The 14832-nt window shown below is 39.4% G+C and overlaps 3 protein-coding genes across 4 annotated transcripts in view; 2 read left to right on the top strand and 1 right to left on the bottom strand.

Annotated features, from left to right (window-relative positions):
- Window positions 1-38: 38 nt before the first annotated feature.
- Window positions 39-3921, top strand: LOC103461686 (uncharacterized). 2 transcript variants are annotated; one of them, XM_008403994.3, is made up of 8 exons: window positions 39-291; window positions 485-531; window positions 665-829; window positions 934-1030; window positions 1209-1323; window positions 1573-1649; window positions 3208-3320; window positions 3616-3921. In XM_008403994.3, the coding sequence occupies exons 1-7, from the start codon at window positions 218-220 to the stop codon at window positions 3290-3292; spliced, it is 660 nt and encodes a 219-aa protein (XP_008402216.1). In that variant the 5' UTR covers window positions 39-217; the 3' UTR covers window positions 3293-3320; window positions 3616-3921. The 2 variants fall into 2 exon arrangements, with proteins under 2 accessions (XP_008402216.1, XP_008402215.1); XM_008403993.3 differs by having other exon boundaries at window positions 42-291; window positions 3208-3300.
- Window positions 3922-4894: 973 nt separating this feature from the next.
- On the top strand, window positions 4895-7680 carry upp2 (uridine phosphorylase 2). The gene is made up of 7 exons (XM_008403995.3): window positions 4895-5140; window positions 5225-5339; window positions 5419-5577; window positions 5707-5821; window positions 5913-6122; window positions 6202-6348; window positions 6883-7680. The coding sequence occupies exons 1-7, from the start codon at window positions 5088-5090 to the stop codon at window positions 7023-7025; spliced, it is 942 nt and encodes a 313-aa protein (XP_008402217.1). The 5' UTR covers window positions 4895-5087; the 3' UTR covers window positions 7026-7680.
- A 972-nt stretch (window positions 7681-8652) lies between these two features.
- Window positions 8653-14832, bottom strand: part of LOC103461116 (coiled-coil domain-containing protein 148-like) — a 32091-nt gene continuing 25911 nt past the window's right edge. The window contains exons 11-15 of the mRNA XM_081603923.1: window positions 12379-12519; window positions 11559-11677; window positions 9679-9796; window positions 9348-9482; window positions 8653-8888 (exon numbers count right to left, since the gene is read on the bottom strand). Coding sequence (XP_081460049.1) covers window positions 8745-8888; window positions 9348-9482; window positions 9679-9796; window positions 11559-11677; window positions 12379-12519 — 657 coding nt within the window. The 3' untranslated portion in view covers window positions 8653-8744. The remainder of the gene's footprint in view (window positions 8889-9347; window positions 9483-9678; window positions 9797-11558; window positions 11678-12378; window positions 12520-14832) is intronic.

Below are 14832 nucleotides of genomic sequence, written 5' to 3'. Positions count from 1 at the left end.
TTTTTCTTCTAAGCGAATAATAGTCACATGTTTTCTATTGAAAAGAAACCATGTATTCTTTATCACTTACTCAGGGGGAACGAGTTGCCGTTTTGAACTGAACTATAACTGCAGTCTAATAAAACAACAACAACAAAAAAAGATACGGTAGAGTGTGAACGGTTCTCTATCAGCAGCTTCCATTGCCGAGCAGCAGCTGTTGGAGAAACCCGTTTCTATGGCGACGAGTTCACAAACTTCCAAACAGAGTGGGTGCAACAGCTTTTTGTCCGCTTGCACGATGAATTCAGAGTAAGTGATACGAAGCTGTGCTTGAATGTGGACTTTACCTGACTTTGTCAACAGTTTACGTGTTGTTTTGTGTTCAAAACGAGGCTTGGTTAAAACCAACTTTTCCTTGCCAAGGACAGTTTAAACGCGGCGCTCTTTATGCTAGGATTGGCTACGATGCTAATTATGTCGGGTTTGTTTGTATTTTCTCCAGAAATTCGTTACTTTTCTCGGGTTCCTGTGATCAACCAGGGAAATCTGGCAAGTACAGCTGTTTATACTTTAAACTTAAAACCAGAAATTGACAGTAACAATGAATTCGCGGGGTTTGTGGTTACGTCGATGAGATGGTCATGTTGTAACTATTTTCCGCGTGTTGCTGTATATGTGGCAGGTGTCAGGACAGGGTACAGAACACAGGATGGGCACATCTCCCAGATCCCTGGACTGTCCCCAACCATTAGCACCCCGCCCGAGGAGAAGCTCAGAGGGAGAAGAGTTGCAGTGCTGGAGAGCGATTCTGACTATGTGAAACTTGCAAAGCAAGGAGGACATAAGGGTAGAGTCATCCTGTTTACCTTCGTACAATCGTGCGTTTTGTTGGCTTTTCATTACTACAAATGAACGCCTATTTTTTGCTCTTTTTGGGGGGGGGGTTAACAGGACTTTTGTGGCATGAGGACATAAATGTTTTCACACCAAATCCGTACAAACCTCCAGACTGGTTCTGCACTGAATCGGGAGACCTCACTACACCAAGGTGTTTAAATGATTTCACATGCTACATTTTGTTTAATTTGTGATTTAAAAAACAAAACCTTACAGTTTGAAGGAAAAAAATTTAAAACCAGCTTCACTTGTATCGATTGAAAAAATAACATTAAGCTGTGTACGTTTTGTGTCCTACTCTTTGTTTGCTCCATGGGGATAATCTGCAGCATCCAGCAAAAAAGCCCTGGAGCCTATCCACCACTAGAGGCTCCCTTTGGGACTAACAGCATTTCACCAGAGGAGGAGAAAGATGACGAGGACAACAGCAGTGGAAAAGAAAAGGTGTGTTGTAATTAATCACATGGGGTAAATTGTACTAATATAGCTTGTTTATTCCACTTTAAAGCTAAGTTCTGGGACTGTTCATGATGCAATGTGACATTATATGCTCACTTTTTGGCCCGGTTTTGTTTCTTATTTATCTTAAATAAAAAACAAAACCAGCATGGCAGTGTATGCCTGTGTTGACAGCAGGCATACACTGCCATGCTATCAACACAAATATTCTTTTAACTTTATTTCTGTTTTTAGGATCCAGATGCTGATTGCAACCAGATGGAGAAGTTGCAGACTTCCAATCAATATGGGAGCAGCAATTATAAGAGAGTGTAAGTTACTATGGTCACAAGATGGTGCTGTTGTTCTTTGTTGAAGTCTGTGTAAGTGGCGTCTTGGCACTACCGTAAATAAACTAAGCTGTTATTTTTGATTAGTAACTGAGCTTCAGTACTTATTGGAATAAAAAAAAGAAGAAGTTCAGCTATTGCAATCCAACATTAAGAATCCACACTGAGATTTAATAGGCACCTACATGTTTCTAATTTGTGCTTCAAGATATTGAAATGAAGTTTTAAGACTGTTTTGAGCTCTTTAGGCAGCAATAGCTTTATGTAGATGTTTTGAATAGGAATACGACCAGTTTGATTATATTTTCTCATTCATAATTACTGATGCAATACAGTACTTTGGACACAGCTGTTAAAATTATATTATGATTGGGACTGACTGTGTATTGGCATTTTACTCTTTTTTTTTTTTTACTTTGTATCCTTTCTGTTTTTATAAATCTTAAACCTTTTCACATTTGCTGCATTGTAACTGTGTAACTCCAGAGTTATACTACTTTGTGCTGATATGTTTTACACAATCCCAGCAGAATAGATTTAAGTTTGTGGTTCAATGTGACAAAATGGAGAAAAAAAAAGTCCTAGAGGTAGGAATACTTCAAGCACTGTACAAAAAGATTCTCTGACTGCTGCTTGCACAAATATTTGCATTAAACTAGCATGTTTAATGTCTTTTTAATATAACCAACTGACATTTTTGTACAGATGTCTTGGAGCTGCGTTTGAGTCGAACAGTAATTAGCATAGGTCGGAAGATTCGTAAATTCTACTAACTCCCATGTTGTGATGACAAAGCAGAAAAGCTCGTGGGCACATCGCACGGTCAGGTCAAATACAGCAGGACAAAGTGCAATGGCTTCTAGGACAGTCTGAGTGTCCAACTGTTTGTTTTGGCTTCCAGCTGATCAGAGCTGTGTGTTCCAGTAGCTCTGGGAAAAATGTCAATGACATGTCGAGACTCCAAAGGACGCATTGCTCACCGCTGCAACACAGTTATGAACATAGTCCTAACACAAGGAAAGTTATAAAGACATAAAATTAAAAAAAAAGAAAAATCAAAACAAAATCTACACATTACATCAGTTTCAGCTTCTTTCTGCCTGGGCCTAAAAGAAAAGAAAAAAAAAATAATCAGAGAAAAATGTAAAAACCCTTTTAATGTTCATAACTGGGTTTTTTTCTTTTGCCTCTTTCTGGTGCAATCTTTTCAGATAATGTGTGACTTGGGTGACTTTCTCCATTTAGTTACTCGGTGACTAGATAAAGACAGACTAGATCATTTTGGAAATGCCAGTTGATTGTGTGTGCTTTGTTGAAAGAAAAACTTGTTTAATCAGTAGCCAGAGTTTATCTCGGGAGACGGTGTCAGAGTTTACCCAACAGTTAAGTAACTCGGTAATGTTTAATCCATGTTATCTGTAATCTGTTTATCTTAAACAGGTACACATTTATGTCAGCGTTTATGTAATAAGAATGGACGACGCTCTACACCGCTTTCAAAATCTACTTAAAACAATAATCATTTTCACTGCCATTTCAGAACTTTTGACAAGAAAACGGCTCCCGTTGACATGACTAAGCTGTTGAGGTTTGGCTATGCAGAAGACGGCTCGCCTCAACAGTGATTCATCCAGTAAGATGTGCAGCAGTGAGGTTACGATCGCTTTATCATTGTTAAAACATTTCCATTGTCTTTTTATCATGCTCTCAGAATGCACTTCTAAAGCAAAATGAAGGCAAGCTGTTAAGCAGTGTATTGATTTTATGTGACTGCTTTATGAATAAGCACCACGAAATGACAAATTTGCTGTTTAAAACTTTTAACGTTTGAACCATTAGGAAATTTATGAAGCATCCTGACAGTGTTATGTAGATATGATAGTGACTTATGTGGGGATGATTAATGCAGTGGCTCTTGCTCTTTTTTTTTCCATCTCCATGTCCACAGGCTGGAGGACTGCCAGATGTCCAAAAATGGGATGCATGCACTTCTAGAAGAACAGTTGCCATCTTTTCTTCTGACATTAACTTCTCAACTTTGTCCTGCTGAGCGAGATCAAGCGTTTTACCAAGTTTGACATCTTTAAAAGTGTGAAAGCGATGAATTATGGCTTTAGTGTTGTATTTATTCTTGCCTGTAAGTGGTGCCTCATTAATTTCATCTGTTACGTAACGAAGGTGCGTTTGTTAAAGTTTCTCTGCTTATGTGAAAATGGGTAAACAATTCCTAAAATAAAGTTGAAATTGCAAATGACTCCGATTCTTTTTCTCTGCTTTCAACATGAACAAAACGAGCTCTGATGAATCTCATTTCTGTTTTGCTTACTTCCACAAAATTTAAAAGAACGAATGGTTTAGATTGTAGGTATTTGTGTTTGTCCTTGATTGCATTTTGCAAACTATAATTTGTCTTCTTTGCCGAGTGGTTCATCAGACCATGTCGGGATTGTTTCACTGTTAATAGTGATGTTCTCTTGCTTCAACCAGTGTCTGCGCGAGGTCTTTTGGTTTTAAGGTTGAGACAAATTTCATATCAAAACATTTTATCACTACCTCACTAACCTCATCTCCTTCCTAAAGATGTGTGATGAATGGACGGTGTTTATACTTGTGTATAATTGTTTGAACAAATAAATGTACTTTTATGCATTTAGAAATTACATACAGATGCATCAAACCTGTAGAGATCTCTTGTTCTTTTTTCCATAATGTCACACAAAAAAGCGGTGTGTTTGAGGGGGTGTCTTAAATACATCTACAGGAGTTCTTGGTGTTAATTTGATATTTAGCAAAAACATACTTTTGGCAATTCTGTCTAACCTAAAGTACGAAAGGTTTTGTGCTTAATGTAGGTTAAAAATGATACACTTTTTAAAAACTTGCTGCGTGAGTATCTGTGAAGGATTGAAAACATAATTATCTCCTGTGTTTATCATCTGAATGAACCATTTGGTTGTTGGTTATACATTGAACGTAGTGTATGCGGCTGCTTTGATGTCAAACCGTTGCATGTAAAGGTCAGAGGTTATCTCCACGTTTCCTCTGTGGGTTTTATCCGTATGCGTCAGATGTTTTCTGAACTCAGATTGGCTGAATTGTAGACATTACACACTTCAGGGTTTATTCATACCTCACTGTTTATGTCTCACAGCCTGTTCCTGTTACTGTTACTGTTTTTTTTTTTTTTTTTGCTTTAGGTAAATATTTCTACATCACTGCGCTTCCCCTGTTTGCTTATAACTCGTGGATACTTTAAGCAGAAGCGCAAGTGCTGCTACTCCTCTTTTCTGAACCAATCAGTGGCTAGGTCAGGGGTGACGGCTATATCAACCCCACTGTTGGGTTGACTCTTATTCAAAACACAGCTGCATCAAGTGCATTTAAGACATTTAAGACTATTTCAAAGCATCACCTACAGTCATGGCGCCGATTCTTCTCGACTGCATGGGGAATGAACACAATGACTACATCAAGTGAGCGGTTTGTATTCTATTGATTCTGTGTGTACAATGGATGTGATCATGACTGTGTTTTAATATGCAGTAAAATACTCTTAGACAACAGGTTCAAGTTAAGAATCCATATTTGGACACGATGGAGGAGGACATTCTGTACCACTTCAGTTTGAGCACAAAGACTCACAACCTTCCAGAGATGTTTGGAGATATTAAGGTAAAAGCCTAGTGACAGAAACAAAAGCCTACCAGTCATAAAATAAAACTCACTGTATGAACTGGTTCCTCTCTGTTAGTTTGTGTGTGTTGGTGGCAGTGCGAATCGAATGAAGGCTTTTGCCCAGTTCATGCACCACGAGCTGAAACTGCCGGGAATCCCAGAAGACATCAGAGATATCTGCGAGGGGACCGATCGCTACTGCATGTACAAAGTGGGACCGGTGCTCTCTATAAGTGTAGGTATAAAGTTTTACAGAGATGAGTGTAAACTGCGCTCACCATCACAGACTTCTACAGCTAGATTTTTAAAATATGAAGTTTACAGCTTTTAGAAGATGCTTTTTCTTTTTCTTTTTTTTTTGTAGCATGGTATGGGTGTCCCTTCCATCTCCATCATGCTGCACGAGCTCATTAAGCTGCTCCATCACGCCCAGTGCCGTGATGTGGTCTTGTTTCGATTGGGAACATCTGGTGGAGTCGGTGAGACCAGATTATTTTTTTCTCCTGCCGACAGTTTTATTTTTAAATATAGACTTTCATCTATAAAACCATTGCAATGTATCATCTGCAGGTCTGGCTCCAGGCACAGTGGTGATCACTGACAAAGCAGTGGACTACTCTTTCCTCCCCCAGTTTGAACAAGTTGTTCTGGGTAAAGTTATCACTCGGAGCACTGAGCTGGATGAAGGAGTTGCCAGCGAGCTTCTGCAATGCTCCTCCGAGTTGCAAAACCTTCCAACCGTCATTGGAAACACCATGTGCACCCATGACTTCTACGAAGGTACTAAGCAAAACATCATTCATAATTCACTTCTGCGTCCTCTTGGACTCGCGTACTGAGATATTCTGTGTCTCCGCAGGTCAAGGCAGACTCGACGGAGCTCTTTGCTCTTTTTCTCACGAGGAAAAGCTGGAGTATCTGAGAAAAGCTTACGAGGCTGGAGTGAGAAATATCGAGATGGAATCCACCGTCTTTGCCGCCATGTGCCGAGTCTGTGGCCTGAAAGGTGTCTATTTATAACAAATTGCTCAACACTAGAATGACCCAGTACAAGAGCTGTGAACACATCAGGCAATTAGTCTAATTTGATGTTTCAAGACAGACAGAGATACACTTCCTGTCTGAGCAAGAAATCTCCAACATGCAGCATCCTTTACGGAGATAAGCATTTCTAGCTAAACATGTAGAGTCAGCCTTACAATAAATTACTCTTTAATTGCATTAGGAAAATCTCACACAAATGTGTACTGTTATTCAGTAGGGGGACAAAATGTCCATGTTAAAAAAAACCATTTGGACCTTTCACAATTTTACACTACTATATTTATACTGCTTAGATGAACCGCAGCACAGACGCTTCTCATCAAAATGTGGAAGTCAGGGAGATGTGTGTTGATCTACAGCCGAGAAACGGCTGGAATAATAATTGAAACCTTAAAAGAATACTTCTAAGTATTCTATCTTTAGCAGAGGCAGCAATCAACCAAAAGGCACTAGGACAGTATTGTACCAGCACTCATCACTTCCTGGTTTTCTGCAGCGGCTGTGGTGTGCGTTGCCTTACTGAACCGCTTCGACGGCGACCAGATCACCTCCTCTCACGACGTTCTGGTGGAGTACCAGCAGAGACCCCAAGTCCTGGTGTCCCACTTCATCAAGAAACGCTTGGGACTTGTTGCCTGAACGCTCTGGCCCCCTGTAAAAAGAAAACTATCTGTAGCTACCATGTTGATAATGTATATATACATACACTGTACCTCATGTTAATAGTTAAATTAGAGAAATATTTATGCTTTTTTTAAATGATTTATTTGATGAAGCTGAAATAAATATTTTCACATTGCTTTTACAGATATTTAAGTATGTGTTGCATATTTTCTTATTAAATGCACTATTTTTGTAAGGTAGTACAAATCTTTACAATAATGTGTTGTGTATGCTCATTTTCATTTTAATGTGAACCGTGGTATATGTGTCACCAAAGCTGACATGCATAGAGTAGACTCCAAAATGTTACGTTTATTTTGATTTGATATTTGATATTGATATTTTTGATTTTGTATCTGAATGACTGAAAATTAAATAGCACCTTATTGAAGCAAAACAAAACAAAACAAAAAAACGTAGCTTATACTGTAGCTTAGACAGTAGTGATCTATGGTTTGAAAGGCATTTCTTTGTATTTTTCATTGTTTTTCTTTCTTGCAATAAAGCAACACAGACAACAAATTGCAATATTACATGTTTCCAAGATATATTTAGCAGTTTATGCTGTATGTATGTTATTATAAAAAAAGAACTTTATGTGAGCAGTCAATAAATAAACACCCATCAGCAATTCCTTTGTTGGATGTGAACTGTTGCAGTGCTAGGTCAATGCATGAAGTTTATTACTCATAGTAGAATTTAAGTCTTAAATTAATTGCTACACTTTTCATACTGGAATAAAGGGAACTTTGGCAGTACCTCAGCAATGGCTGGAAGCAGCATCAAGTATTACGTATTTATGTTTACACCAGGGATGAAGTATCAGATAGGAGCATTTATTTTTTTTAATGGCTAGCATTAATAACTTCAAATCGCTGCTGTATTTTCTATATGCATGGCTTGCAAAACTGCATTCTCAGCCATGCACAGTACTGTTGATCTGATTTATTTGTGCTTGTTAATTCTAATAAACTAGTGTTTCAGCTGCAAAATAGCATCTGAAACTCCTGTCAATTCAAACTTATGTTCAAACAGGTCCAAACTTTCTTATACGTCTTGTCTGCTCAGTTCTAAGTCTTAAAGCATGTTGAAGCAGCATTAATAACAAGTCATCAAAACATGTAGCAGACACTTCAGCAAACTCCTCGGTATAAAAAAAAATTAAAATCTGCAGCAGGATATTAAGATATGAGTAGTTGAAGAGCTTAACTGGCATGTGACGACAAAATATGTCAGTCTCCGACAAAATTCATATTCAGCATCTGAAATGTGTTGAGTAAGTTACGGCAGATGATACATCTTATGGTATTTAAGATAGACTTTTTCCGCTAAAATAGTAGCCAGGTGTTCACTATTGGTCCATATTTATTCTTAAATGACTCAGGTCAGGATGAGGTATGACAAACATTGAGACGGGAACATTCTAAGTTGCTGCGTTGTTTAACCCTATTAAGATCTGAGGCGAAGATTAAGGATTTGATTCCAGCTTTCCCCCCCCTGTACCATGTTGCCTACTAATCTGTGAATCAGTGTATGAATGTGTCCAAGTTAACTGGCTAATGTGGTGACAGTGTAAAGCACTCGGAGAGATCAGTGCAACAAGAAAAGCGCTATATGAATTTATTTACCGTTTTAAATGAAAGAGAAAAAGGAAAATGCTTGGAACAAAACAACATGAGCCAAACACAATTCTTGTCAGAATTGAAATGTGGATTTTGTGTCTCGTCTCGGTGGCTTAGGAGGCTTGATTTGGGACAGGGCCTCCTTGGCGTACTGGTTTTGGTGTACTCCAGCTTCTCGGAAAGCCTGCTCAGCTCGGACTCTTGGATCTGACACAATCTGGGAGACAGACATGCAACCGGTACGTAGTAAATTAATTACATATTTACAGCTTTTTCCTCTAAATTACACAACTATGTTTAGGGGTTTTTTTCTCTCTCTTCTTGCTCTGAACTGGGACAAAGAAGCCACAGATCCACCAGCCTCTGCAGCTTATTGATTTACATGGTGTCCTTGGGATCTTGGCTGTGTGTTGATATGAGGGCAAACATTGTTTGATAAGTCACTTGCTTTGTGTATTTTTCCTGATGGCACGGGTCAGCCTCAACTAAAGTGAAACAAAACCTGAACGACTGATTGTAGCTGAAGAAACCGGGGAGGGGAGGAAAGCGATTGTCTGAAGTCGATATAAAGGGAGCGGAAACAAGCAGATTGAAGCAAATGATAATGCGCCCGGTGATCGGCATCTTTTAAACAACAGGTAAAGGTGAGCGGAGGGTAGATATTATCATTCCTCACCTGTTTGTCTGTGTACGTGTTAATACTGTAGAGAGGCCTCTGCAGCTCAAACTCTTTCTCATTCAGGCGTCGGCTCCTCCAAGCTTTTGTATCCGCCATCATCCTCTCTGGGTCGGCCTCTGCCACCACCTCAACCTGAGACGATGATATATATAAAAAAAAAAAAGACATTGATATTGGTAACTCACGACTGTGTTCTCACTTGCAACCAAAAGGTGGCACTGATGTTTCTGCCCGGGTACGGATGAGTCCAGTTCTTCCCTTGTGAGTAATTTGAAATGACAGAACAAAGCTGAGTGGCTCAAACCGTTAAGGCCGGCAAATAGTTCACCTGCTTTCTGAGAGCTTCCAGACGATCGTGTCTCTCTCGTTCCTCCCTCTGCTGCTCCAGCTCCTGCTTTTCTCTCTCCTTCATTCGTTTCTGCAACACATCAGCGCGAAACAGCACCCTAAAGGGAGCAGAGAGAGAGAGAGAGAGAGGCTGTCGGACATCAGGCCTGGATGACACCTCTGCTCCTTGGCCACGGCCAGAGGCAGCGTTACCTATCACTTCACACCGAACCTGCAGGTAGCGGTGGGGTTTTAATGGTGCTGCCAGAGTGCAGCTCTTCTCAGATTATCTGTTTTTATCTCTTTTTCAGCTCCCCCCCGCCCTCTTGTTCTTCCTGACAAAACGCAATCTAAAAGCTGCGGCTTACTCCATCATGAAGCCGCTTTAACATCATTCCTCGTCTTGCCCCGTATGGTGCCACATCAAAAAAACAAAAATTCAAAAATGAAGTGCGTTTTGTGAAACTTCACACCTGTCAAGAATAACTAAAACCACACAGCAACACACACTTTTAATAACCTAACATTTTCTTTTTGCCTGACGTCAAATCAAATGTAACCTTTTCTGTTGAAAGGCAACACCTGAAGCACACGGCTTTCTTGTGTGATTATGTGGAAAATCCAAATAATTCAATAATCCAGAAGTCTTGTTTCTCCTTGGATGCAATTTCCAGACTCCAGAAAACTGCATGTTCAATTGCAAGTTACATGGGAGTACAAATACCATGCGAATGTCTGACTGGCCATCATGCAGTTCAAGAAGGAAACTGGTTCTGCGTCCCGACTTGTTCTGTTTGGATTTGTGCAAATGCACACCAGAACAAAAGCTCTGTAAACACGCTGACTGTTAATAGCATGAATAGCTTCAATGAAACAAAAAGCAACATGATCCAAAAGGTCTCTGAGAGCTTAAAACCCTCTCATGTCAGAAGAGTTTTTCTTTGATTCAATCTAGGATCCTACAAGTCCAATCGAAAATAACCAGCAAAGTAAAGCAATAGAAGCGTCTCTGACAAGTGGTATGCACAAATAATGTAAATAGTGTGAGTGTGTCTGTAAAATTGGAGCATGTTTGTGGTGCAACAACCTCAAAACGTGCTGTAACTACATTATTTTACCTTTTTAAGAAGGGTATTCAGATATGGCTTTCTTTGCAAGTAAAGAATTTTACTGTTTCTTTTTTTTTTTTTTTTTACTGCAGCAAATAGACAGATGGTGATCATATAGAACTAAAAGAAACACCAGAGTCTTGTTTAAATCATTCACCTTGATATCAGTATTTTCATTAGTTGTGACTGTGCTTCATGCTCACGTGATCAGTAAATCATTGTTTACTTTACCCTTTCGTTAGATGGGAACATGACACAGAAGCTACTTAAAATCGACAGATGAGTGCTGTTCCAAAAAATGGGCTTTTAGTCTGTAACTATGGTAAAAAAAAAAAAAGAAAAAATGTTTCTCAAAAGTCAGAGTAGGGCACTTTAAATTGTTTTGAGGAAACTAGATCTACTGCAGCCATGAGATAAGGCAAATAATAGCAGAACACACCATCAAGCCTCGTCCAATTCTGATTGCCGAAGAAAGGAAATGTGTGCAATGGCAACTTTATTGATGACTTTTACCACCAACAAAAAAATTGGTTTGTGTGAGCCATGAGAATAAGGCAGAATTAAATCGATAGATATAATCAGTGTGCTTATTGGCATCACAACGTCATCCATCCATCCATTATCTATAACTGTTTATCTTTTCAAGGTTGAAGGCGGGGCCGGCGCCTATTCCCAGCATTCACTGACAGACCAGATCCATCGCCAGGTCCACCGCAGGCCAACACATGACACTGACATGCAAAGAAATGAGGTCCCTCTATCCAGCACTCACCTCTCCCCGTCTCTTCTCGCCTGTTCTTCCATTTCGCTCCTAAGAGCTGCGAGTGCCTTCTGATCCCTCTCTTCCAGCAACTCCCTCCTCCTCTGCTGCTTTAAATAAAACAGTCTCAGCTGGAAGAATAGAAAAAAGAAGCACGACAAACAACAGAAAGTTAACAAGGAGAGCAATCACGCAGCAACAAAGTTGACTCTGGGAAAACTCCCAGGATCATCATGTCCTATTGACTGAGGCGGCAGGAATCGGATAAATATAAATCGAGAGAATGAGATGAAATTTCAGGGTCTGTCTGACTATTGTGCTAAATTATACGGAATCCAATGAGGCCTGAATGTTCTCATTAATCAAGACAGCGGCCCAGGTTGCCAGGTCCCCCCCAATAGCGGACCCCTGAGGAGGGAGTTAATTAAACAGTCAGAATCAAACACGTTCTGGTGTTATCACACCTGTGCGTTCAATAACTAAAGCGGATAATCAAAATCCCCGTGTAATGATAATGGCACATGCTTTCAATTTCATAACATCCAGGGTTTTCTTTTGTGTGCATCATTTCCATTTTTGCATCGACTTTTCTTTTGTTTTTGTTTTTCTTCCATTGACCCAGGTTCATCCTTTTTAAATCAAATCAAATTAGACCAACAAAGCTTATATCAACATCATAAGTAATGTATATCAATAAAGCTCTCCTGACTACTTTTTATTTCTTTTAAAGACTTTTGATACATTTGCTCTACATTACTGATAAAAAATTTAAAAAAAGCCCCAGCAAGTAACAAACACCTTTCCTGGACAGAAATATAGACAAAGTCTTTACTTTCTCTTTCTGGTGGGATCTCATGGCAGCCTCCTTCTCCTGCTCCCTCTTTAATCTCTCCTCTTCTTCCTCTTGACATCTTGCTGCTATGGCTGCCTCCAGCTTCGCCACCTCCTCCTGCTGGGCCCGCCACTGCCGCAGCTATGAACGCGCACCGGGAAGAAACAACAATAACAATAACAACAACAACAACAACAAAAAAGCAGATTATCATCAATGCGAAGTGACTTTGAAAAAGCTACGAGCAGACAGCTAGCTGCCAAAGTGCCAAACGGATGCCAAAGGAGATGGCAGAAGCGATTTTAACACTTTATGTTCGATCACCTCTGGATTTGTCAGAGCACTAAATCGTAAAGGGAGTAACTCGGAGGTAAGCGACTTAGACCTGCCTTGCAAAAGTGTTCATAAGTGTAGAAACTTTTTAAAATTTTGTCACATTAAAACATTCAGTTTAATATTTTATTGAGCTGGAATGTGAGAGGCCAACACAAAGTCGAGCATGCTGACGCATATAATAGATCGTTAACGCTCCATATTTAGATGCATTTTATCTTCCTATCAATTCCGACCAGCTTTTCTCCACCGCCTTAACTCTGATCAGTCAGCTGTGTACCTCTGTCTTTATGAACTAATGTTCTCCATCACACCTGAGTCGTTTACTGTACAGCTGTATTTATACAGAGATCAAATTACAAACAGGCATTCCATGTACAAATTAGGTATCTCTTGAAGACAACGGGTTGCACTGGATTTTACTTAGAGGCGTCCGCAAATGGGGCCTCAATGCAAATGCACACCACAAAGACATCCAAAACCATTCAATCATTTGCCCATCACTCTCACAGTTAATATCTACTTTGTGTTAATGTATCACATCAAATCCAAATTGTCATATTAAAACTACAGTCTGGCGTTAAGTTTGTGCTCTTCTTTGTGGTATAAAAAGACAAACAGAGGCGTCACTGTCTACAGGAGCAAGGGACAGCTTCACTGTGCAGCAGCCCGTCTGAGGCCTGCTGAGTATTAAGTGTTGCATTTGACAGGGCAGATGGATTCACAGCTCTATCAGAAGAAAGCTTAGAAATCCCCAAAGGCATGAACTTAAAATTAACATGCTCTCATACACATTAGCACCAGCAGTTATCATAAAGTCAATCGCTCCTGACGGGCTGGCTGAGATAAAAGCAGCAGCTGTGTGTTTAGGAGGGGGACTTCAAACGATCCGGCCTCTAATCCACTTCTATTTAACAATGTTGAGCCTGCAGATAAAGCGCTGTTCCGTTTTAGAAATCATAATATTTTCTCACGCGGACTTTTAGTACTTAGTCTGACTTGATGTGTCATTTTAGCCGCAGAAGATAAATCTAGTGAATAAAAAATATTGGAGATTAATGTTGCCTTTAATATAATTCAAAACCAGAAAGTCAAGTCACACTTTCTTTTCAGTCAGTGTAATAAGTCTATATGGACAGTGAGGTTAATAGTAATCCTGCTTTCTGTATTGCAATCTGGTGATTGTGAAAGGGCACGGTATTGATTTCAATGTCTTCTGGTGCTCAGTGAAGCAAAGCATTAACTGTACTAAACCAATCACAGAGTTACGTTGCTCAGCGATGATGAAAGAGTTAGTAATTATCTGGTCTTCCAAGTTTGATTTCTTGGAAAATACAGTCAGTAATTAAAAGCAAGACGGCAAATAACCTATTGTGTATAAGTAACTATAAATCAAATAATGTAATTTAAAAAAAAATTATAACTAGATTGTGACTAAAGAACCTGAGAGTTGATTTTAGTACAAACCTTTATGAGCTAGCAAGTTATCTTTATATAAGTTTGCTTATTTTGTGCATATTTGCTACCCCTCCTGCTTTTGGACGTCTCTCCTCTGATGTTTGTCCTTGTGGGGGGGGAAAAAAGAAAAGTTCTGAAAACATTTAAATGCATGTCAGATCCCTGATGGCAGAAGGGACTCATCTTTCACAGATAAAATTGAAATGTGTTGCTTCTGTGTAAAATGCATTCTAAGAGGTAATAAAACGACAATTCAGTCCATTTTCTTTCTATTTGCTCTCAACCCTGGTCAGAATCACAGGGGGAGTTGGCACTCAGTGGTCATTAAGAGGAAGGCGGGGTAACCCATGCGCAGGCCACTTTGAAAATATTTAACATGATATGAAAAAAAAAATCATTCAATGAATGAAATATGCTACATAACAAAAATTAGAAGAAACATCAGGAAAAATTTAAAGGTGACAGTAGTGGCAGGAGTTTGCCCTGTGATTGGTGGGTTGCTGGTTTGAATGTAAAATTAAATGGAAGATAATTTGTTCTCTGTTAGATTTTTGTATTCCAGAAAACAAGCACCCATAATTTAATCAGCTGGTAATCCCTGATCTGTCTCAGATATGAGAAGTATGTTCTCAAATCCAGACTGTAAATAACATGGATACACTT

The sequence above is a fragment of the Poecilia reticulata genome, chromosome 2 (assembly GCF_904066995.2).
Source record: "Poecilia reticulata chromosome 2, P_reticulata-male-v2, whole genome shotgun sequence".
NCBI classification, from domain to species: Eukaryota; Metazoa; Chordata; class Actinopteri; order Cyprinodontiformes; family Poeciliidae; genus Poecilia; species Poecilia reticulata.
The sequence above is the reverse complement of the archived record's forward strand: the minus strand, read 5'-3'. Positions and strand labels throughout refer to the sequence as shown.

Excerpts from the sequence above, each read along its gene's own strand:
- LOC103461686 (XM_008403994.3), top strand. The coding sequence starts at position 218 with ATGGCGACGAGTTCACAAACTTCCAAACAGAGTGGGTGCAACAGCTTT. Across the intron at positions 292-484 it reads GCTTGCACGATGAATTCAGA|AAATTCGTTACTTTTCTCGG; the intron begins GTAAGTGATACG and ends TATTTTCTCCAG. Across the intron at positions 532-664 it reads TGATCAACCAGGGAAATCTG|GTGTCAGGACAGGGTACAGA; the intron begins GCAAGTACAGCT and ends TATATGTGGCAG.
- upp2 (XM_008403995.3), top strand. The coding sequence starts at position 5,088 with ATGGCGCCGATTCTTCTCGACTGCATGGGGAATGAACACAATGACTAC. Across the intron at positions 5,141-5,224 it reads GAACACAATGACTACATCAA|ACAACAGGTTCAAGTTAAGA; the intron begins GTGAGCGGTTTG and ends AAATACTCTTAG. Across the intron at positions 5,822-5,912 it reads GGGAACATCTGGTGGAGTCG|GTCTGGCTCCAGGCACAGTG; the intron begins GTGAGACCAGAT and ends TATCATCTGCAG.